The following is an 8,530-nucleotide window of genomic DNA, read 5'->3' on the forward strand; positions in this document are numbered from 1 at the left end:
AGTCCGTGCAAGCCAAAGACACATATGTTGACGACGGCCTTGATCAAAGGCTTTCTGTTTCCAAATTCCTCGGGCTCTAAGCCATGTAAGCTAATAGTGTCTATTTATCTTGCCTTTTGCCCAATTCTTTGTCACTCTAGATAGGGGTTGTTCTCGCCAGGCCCTCCCAAAATAAACTTATTTGGTTCAGTGATGCTGTGTTGTTTTTTGTTGTGGAGTGGAGACAAAATATGTTATTTCTGACGGGTGAGCAAGCGAACAAGGCTGAAAATAACTATTTTGTCGGCACGAGATACAACATGGGCCTGGGTTATAGGCCGGGGTATCATGGGTAGGGTTTCAGGGGTATATAAGACCGAGTATAACACGTGGCTGTCATCTAGGCTTCAGAACCAACCGCGTTCTTTCGTTTCGTTTCGTTTAATTTTTTCTTTGCTTAGTTCCTTCTTTTCCTGGTATCATGCATCCAGTCTGGTTGAATCGGCTATTCTAATTTCATTCTTGTAAAGCCTTCCTGCACATTCTCTTTTTTCCCCACAGGGGTTTTTTCTGGCAGGTTTTTTCTGGCCTCCGTTCGAACCGCATTTTTTTTTTTTTTTTTTGTTAGTGGTTGCTCAGCTCTGCTAGTTTTAAGGCTTTTGTCCGTTTTATTCTTGTATTTGTACTCTAAGCTATATTGTATTTTATTTATAATGTACGTAGGAGTTGGTGATCCCCCGCCTAACTGGCAGCCTAACTGGCACAGAGCTGGAAAGCTTATCTGGGGATGTAGGCCAAGATGGCCTGTTTATATTATAGTTTAATTTAATGTCGGAGTTGATGTTCCCCAGCCTACCTGGCACAAAGCTTCTAACCAGAGCTTATTTGGGGTAGGACGCCAGAATGGCCTGTTTATCTTATAGTCAAATATAATGGCGGAGCTGATGTCCTCCAGCCTAACTGGTACCAAGACTGTTTGCTTACTTGTAGAATTAGGCCATATATTGAGTGTTTTGGCTTACCAGCCCTACTGGTACTATGAAGTGACTTGTACGTGTGAAGATAGCTTTACCCTTGGTTGCCTTTCAAGGGTTTGTTAGGTAAATGTTCAGTATTGTATAGTGTTCAGGTTGGTTCTCGCCAGGCCCTCCCAAAATAAACTTATTTGGTTCAGTGATGCTGTGTTGTTTTTTGTTGTGGAGTGGAGACAAAATACTAACTTTTTCTGGCTTTGGGCGGTCGTTTAACCTGAGAGTGATTGTTATGTTACCAATCGCAAATGAATACGGCTTGCTGTTTTGGCGCCAACGCCCAGTTATCATTATCAAAGACGCTGATCGGCAGAGTTATGCGAGAATGGTTCTCAAAAGGAATCATCTCCATTAAAGATCTCTTGGATGAAAATAGCCAGTTTCTCAGTTGTTGAACTTTTCGCACGAGATATATTTGTAAGACGAATTTGCTAAATTACTATTGAGTTATAGCCGCCATCCCCACTGGCCTTCTAAACAAATAAAAAAATTCAGAGGAAATTAACACAACAGTGTTTCTTGATAATCTGCCCAAACTTAAACTTGACAGCAGATCAGAGTTAAATCGGAAATGAATACCGCTCGCTGTTTTTTACGTTTTCAAAGACGCCGACCGGCAGAATTATGGTACCATGTGCGTCATTAAAAGCAGTTTTAATGTAGTGCGACATCTGTTTATGTCCCTATATGTGCTGTTCACTGATATGAACAATCTCAGTTCCACTGGTGACTGTCGTGAGGATGTCTAACATCTCTCCAGTAAAGTCTACCTCCTTACGGAAAGGCAAAGACGGTAAACGTTCCCTTCACGTTAAACACGGAGACAAATCTTACAAATCCATCGCAAATTTTTACTTCAAGATTTTCGGTTTTGTGGAATTCCCACCAGGGTTTCAAAGAATCAATGGCTATCTTTTGGACGTTATCAAGAGCAGTGATGGAGTAAGCATGTAAGTATAGATTTACACTTTTCAAGTGGAAACTTCAGTTACTAGTTATGACTGCCATTTAAGGGGCAATATGAAACGATGTAAGATCCTGCAAGTGCCGTTGATATCAGTTAACACAAAGCCAAATTGATACAAAGATGCGTACTCTATGCAGTAAATTCAGTTCATTTTTTGGTAGTGTAATGGTGAAAAGCAAATAACTCCTTATAAGGTGTTGGTATGAAATATGGTTCCTCAATGCCCAATTCAAATTGTTTTTCCTTGTTGTACCATTGTACCATCAATGGTATGTGGAATGTGTATTTTGGGTTAACACGCTCTACGGCCTCTTTTTTTTTTTCGATGAGAGGTGGTTGTATTCACCCCTTAGCACTAAATCGGCTTCTCTACAAGTGAGAAAGAAGCGGTTGATACCGACCAAATTTTGCTCTTGTTCACATGGGAAATTTGCAGCCTAATACAAAGTGTCAAACATGACTAAACCCTGTTAAAACGTTGCAAAATCAATTTATTAGCGTGCATCAATAGTAGCCCTTTACCAAGGTTCATCATTATTTGTAGCTGTCGAAATCTGATGTAAAGATCAAAACATTGTAGTTACCAAAAACAAGTCTCATCAAGCCTGGTCTGGTGTATTTAAGACTTTTATTTATAAAATGGCTTTTCATTTGATCCATCAGGAGGTGTTTTGTGACTTGTGAAGAGATGTCCCAGACAAAGGCGGTTAGAAATGCAATTAATCACACGTTTTCAGCTCAGGGTGGAGTATTTTGGCAAGGGCTAAAAGATAGCCAACTGAACGAGTACTAGATAAAAGTATGTTAGTCAACCCTTAGAGAATCAGAACCGGAAAAGAGCGGCTCTTGTTCTTGGCAGGAATGGACAAGAAGGTGAAGAGGTTTACGTTCTGTCAGAAAATGTACAGGTAAAGTAACAGTTTGTTACGTGTATATCGGCGGTTTTGCTTTGAATATTTCTTTTGAAATCTGTAAACACTGCTTGTCATAATGGTCGTTTGGTTGGTTTTCTAAACGTCCCAACATTTCATAAGATTTAAAAGTAATCGTCCAAGTTCATTTTTGCATGTAGCATTTGGACACTGGTTATTCTCGCCCAGAACTTGTTTGCAGAATTCAAACGTGTTGTCCTCTTAATATATCATTCTCCCACGGATGCTAATTATTTTTATCGTATATGCACCAAACCTCATTACTCGTAACCTCGGCCGGTCAAATAAAGTTATTTTTCAGCGTTTTGTTGAGATCGGTTATTCACTGTGTTAGGCTGTCAGACGCGATCAATTCTCACGCACGTGTTCCAGGATTATAACTGTAAAATTATTCACACTTTTCAGTTGAATTAACTTCTTTGAGTCATTCTGCATATTTTTACATTCTGCATAATAATACCATTCCTCAAATTCAATCCCTCACTGATTCGTCAGTCACTCAGTCACTAGTAACTACCATGGAAACCTTCAACAGATAATTGTCTTATGCTATGAGCTCCCATTAACGACCACCCCCTATTGTTTCATACGTTGTAGCTGGTATGCGACCAGCTCTAGTGGCGACCACATCTCAATTTCCGAGGTGGTTGACTGTGTTGTGGGTTTACAGATAACCAGCCAATTTTTATGTCTTAGTTGAACAGATAAGGAGTACGTATTGCAGAGAACGAACAGAAAATCATCTGGCTGATTCCCTTCCTAAACGGGGTGCCCATTTCAATCAGCGAGAAAACCAGATTGAAGCAGTACATAAACGCTGTCCCACCGACCTTGGACCTACCCTTCCAGCCTTTTGACTGGTTGGATTTTATGTGAGCTGCACAAAAATTCATGGGCACGAATTTTTTTCAATTCATAATGCTTTTAGCAGGAAGCATGTCAGCTTTTCTGTGGTTGGTAAGTATATATCAAAAGACATTTCAAAGGCAATAGGGCGCAGATCAATTAAATTTGATAAAAATTCCGGCAACATTTACTGAGTAGGTATTTTTTGTTTTTGCCCACCTTTTCGTAGCCTTCACAGCCTCGCAACATAAAAGAGCCATCGAGCCGAGAAAACTTTTCATAATGCCCAGTCATTACAAGGAAATCTTGCCCACTCAGCAGCCAATTAGAGCGTGGGTACTATTGTAGCCATAAAATAAAAGTATTTGTTTCCAACACTTCTCAGGGCAACAATGTAAAGTACTGATTACCCAGTTAGATTGCTCGCCCATCGATGATAGTTTTTCCTCAAAGTAAAGTATTATTGTATGTCTGTGAAAGTCGTGGTTCGATCAGGATTTGTGCCCAATGCTGTTTTGACAAAGTGGCTAGCAGAAAATCTTAAAAACTGTTTTTTTCTATTACAAGTGACATTTGTATACCCCCAAAAGGCAACCTTTCTGTTGTAAAAAAGTAATAATTACATAATCATTTCCAGGCTCGTGCCCAGCTCCAATGGCAGTAGGAGAGACGGCAAGCAGGAAGTCTACTTCACTGCCCTTAGTCAAGAAACTCCTTGGTGGCACTGTGATATCCCAGTCTTCTGGTGAATCTGTTATGTCTGAGTTAGTGAAGAGCTCATTCCCGGTTTATTGGGATGATCCCACTCATCCCAATACTCTAAGAAAGGTACTTGTTTCCACCTTTCAAGGTGGTGGCAAGCAAACCAAGGGGGGTGGTAATGAATTACCACTCACAACATTTCTCATGACGGTCAATTTCACCTTGGGTGAGGACATGACGTGGGTTCAATACATGTATATTTTTTTTCCTTCCCATTTTGACAACTAGCCTGCTCTAGCAAAAGGCTTTCCTAGCTTTGCTTTCAGGTGTGCTCTTGCAAGGTGTTTATTATTATTTTTTTAATTTTAGTTTTAATTTCTGTGGGAAACCAGTCCTGAAATACGTTGGTTTTTTACTCGGCCACAAAATCGAAAAATTACACAACATCTTAATATTGTCAATCAAAATTTGAAACTATTTATTGTTTCCTAACAGTTCTCGAATTTTTCAACGTGGAGATTGAATTTGTTATTTCCCGTGTTCTCATGCTAGCTATTAATTAATTGTTGAAAAACTAGTTAGGAGAAGGGTTAGATGTGAAGGGGTAAATCTCCAACGCAAACGAAAGACAACAAGTTCATTTTCTAGCTATATAAAATTGAACAATAACGACATGGAAAATATACACATCAAATTTAGGCTGTGTCAACACGGAACCATTCAAAACATGCTCATAATTTAAATCTTGCTGTTATTGATCAGTGAAAAGTTTGCCGAATATGCCCATCGATTAGCAACCTTTGATCAACAATGTTCACCGTTTATATTCCGGTTATGTAAAGCCAACAAGAAAATAGGATTAGTAGATTAGCGTAGCATATATTTTTTCGCAGTTTGTGTTGACGGCACACTTTGAATTCTTCGCCCGATTCAGTTGACAAATGAACACAATAGTTCTACTGAATTAAAACTATGTCTTTATGAAAACTCACTTGGTTGGCTTTCTGATTTATTTCCTTACAGATCATTCGAGAAGACCACGCCCATAGTTTTTGAAAAAATCGCAAAACAAAAACAGAGCAATCATTTGACTTCATGGAGGAGAAGAAGGAAATATTTGGGAAAGCTTCTTTAAGATGTCTTCCCTCTGTCATCAGGATGGGATTAGGCCCTACACAAGGCAACCTACAACAACATGTCTCCTTTTTTAGGAAGAATTTGGGTGGGTTTGCCTAGCCGTCTACCTAGCTAGCATATACAGTTGCTATAGGTATTTTGCCTATGAAGTGAGTACTATTTTCAAATTTCTTGAAGTAATAAAAATTGATAACTTAACTTTTAAACTTATCTTAGGCACAATTGTTTTCTATCATAACATTGGTATCACTGTCACAAAATAATTTTTTGTGTGAATACATATAAACATTCAAGTTTATCATAATAAGATTGGGTATCTTGCAACTAGCACCCAAGGCAAAAATAGAGAAATTGACATTGAGCAACTCTGAAAAATGTGGGTTTAAAATAAATAGAAACCAACAGGGTATAAATGCTTTATTTTCTATATATTAAAACAATTTCATGTTAGCTCGGGCACGTTCTTAGCCTGCCCCCGAAGAAATTTTTTCCCCATTCTGGCCGAGTGAAAATTGGCGGGTGTGAATCTGGAAAAATCCGGGATCTCTTTGGCACTCTTCGTTATTATGGGAACGCTTGTGCTGCACAGGTTAGAACATTCTCATTAAAAGTCTTTCAGTTGAACAGCGCTTTTCGCATTACAGAAGAGTGCAGGTTGAAATCTCTTAACATTTTGCAGATTGTATCGGAAGTGTCTGATGAAACAGTGATTTCGAATGAAGACGTGGATGGTTATCTGATGGAAAAACTTATACCATATGTCTCGTGTCAATACGAGAAAACAATAAAAGTGCATGCCACTCTGAACCAGCTGATTGGCGACCTTATATCCACAGTGGAGAAAACGGACACTCAGGAACAGGTATTTCAAGTGCAAGTATAATTTGCTTCGAACAACCTGTTACACGTTGTTTTAAATCTCACTGAATTTCAAAAACATACCTATAAAATTTCTAATGTCATTTTGTATACAAATAGTCCAGCCATATGGTGTAAAAAAATAGATGAATTGTGCACTTTGGGGTAAAAGCATCAGACAACGAAAGCAATGGTGATTGCAAAAGCAGCCAATGTTGTACGCCAGGACCTCCTTAACCTTGAAAATAGTCAGTTTCACGGTACATTTGAAACGAACTGTCAAGAAGCCTCAGTCCCGCAGTCTTTATGATCTTTAATTGCGATGATTATGGGTGGAACTAGTATTAAGACTCAATCAAGCAACATTGTAGAAAGTCAAGCTGCCCTCACAGTATCACAGCTTATAAGATTTAATTCCGTGGTGGGACGTCCCAAAGATTCTAAAGCTAACTATCATGCAAAGGAACGTGGAACGCCACTGCCAATGTATGTAGGTATCCTGTTACATGCAGAAACCAGAAAAAGAGGATTAGTTGACAAGCTATGCGACCTTGGACTTTCTGTTTCATATAACAGAATCCTAGAAATCTCAAGTGAACTGGGAAACAAGGTGAGTGCACAATTTCAAGCAGAGAACGTAGTTTGTCCTCTCAACCTTAAAAGGAACCTGTTTACTACAAGTGCAGTAGATAACATCGATCATAACCCCAGTTCCACTACCACAACTGGCTCTTTACACAGCACAGCGATATCGCTTTTTCAGCACCCTACCAGAGAGAATCATGGCCAGGAGCGAGCTATTGTACAACTTGCCTCTGTCCAGCCTATCAAAGGTATCACTTCTCTCCCCAAGCAATATGTAGACGTCCCCCCAGTAGAAGCATGGAAAATTGATCCTTCATTTCCAATACCACGGTTAAGGCAGACGACTTCCACTGTTTAACTGTAGACCTGTCAGATGAGAAGAAATGGTTGGACCATGTGAAAAGTGTACTAGGCAACAGCGTTCAAGACCAAAACGACGAGGGTTGTACATCTTGGGCTGCATTCCACGCAAGTCAAACCACAGCAGTCACAGATATTCCACCAGATATTTCCTGTCTACTGCCACTGTTTCAAGAAGAAGCAAAATCTGTTGCTGTGATTTTGCATTCAATGAACACAGTGAAACGCTTGGTAGAATTTCTTAATCCCGGCCAAACCCCTGTTATTGCTTGCGACCAGCCACTTAATGCAATTGCTAAAAATATTCAACGGCAATGGCTAGAGACACCGGGTGAAAAGAAGTTTGTTGTTGTACTCGCAGGACTTCACATTGAGATGGCAGCATAGAGAGCACTTGGAGATTTACTAGAAGGAAGCGGTTGGATGTGCGCAATAACTCAAGCCAACATAACATCATCTGGAACAGCTGACTCGTTCCTGAAAGCCTCTCACGTCTCAAGAACCAGGCATGCCCATCAAGTTAGTGCTTGCAGCCTCCATATTCTAACGTGGAAAGCCTTTGATCATGAAGAGTACGTCGAAGGGCTCTCAGATAGCGATGACAAACTAGAGTTCAACCAGTGGCAAGAGTATAAATCCTCGTTGTGCCCACAATTTAAATATTGGTCCTTGATATTGAAGACTCAAATGACAATCTTACTATGCGTGAAGTCACTGCGAGATGGCCGATTCAGCCTCTACAACGAATCCCTCAGAAACTTGCTTCCCTGGTTTTTTTGCCCGGGACAAAGTTAATTATGGACGATGGCTGACAGTACACCTACATGACATGATACAGTTAGATCACACTAGTCCTAACGTGATGCAGAAGTTTGAAGAAGGCTCCTTTGTGGTACGAAAGACGCAGAGAAAATTCTCTGCTCTGGCAATCGACCACACTCATGAGCAAAACAACAAACTTGTTAAAGGTAGGTGTGACAAATAATTTATGACCTCGGATTACTAAATTTTTGCTTACTCGTCTAAGCAGGTAATGTAAGAAAGACAGCAGACATCCCGACGGTAGAACCTTGAACATTTGTTGTAACTCTTCATTGAACAAGGGCAGCATTGCTCTTTCAGTTTTTCATTTG

The 8,530-nt window shown here is 39.9% G+C and overlaps 1 protein-coding gene across 1 annotated transcript in view; it reads left to right on the forward strand.

Annotated features, from left to right (window-relative positions):
• The first annotated feature begins 4,409 nt into the window (after nt 1–4,409).
• The window catches only part of LOC138020458 (uncharacterized), a 10,841-nt gene continuing 6,720 nt past the window's right edge, over nt 4,410–8,530 (forward strand). The window contains exons 1-3 of the mRNA XM_068867442.1: nt 4,410–4,583; nt 6,046–6,183; nt 6,274–6,456. Of these exons, the coding sequence (XP_068723543.1) occupies nt 4,410–4,583; nt 6,046–6,183; nt 6,274–6,456 (495 nt within the window). The remainder of the gene's footprint in view (nt 4,584–6,045; nt 6,184–6,273; nt 6,457–8,530) is intronic.

The sequence above is a fragment of the Montipora capricornis genome, chromosome 10 (assembly GCF_036669925.1).
Source record: "Montipora capricornis isolate CH-2021 chromosome 10, ASM3666992v2, whole genome shotgun sequence".
Lineage (NCBI taxonomy): Eukaryota > Metazoa > Cnidaria > Anthozoa > Scleractinia > Acroporidae > Montipora > Montipora capricornis.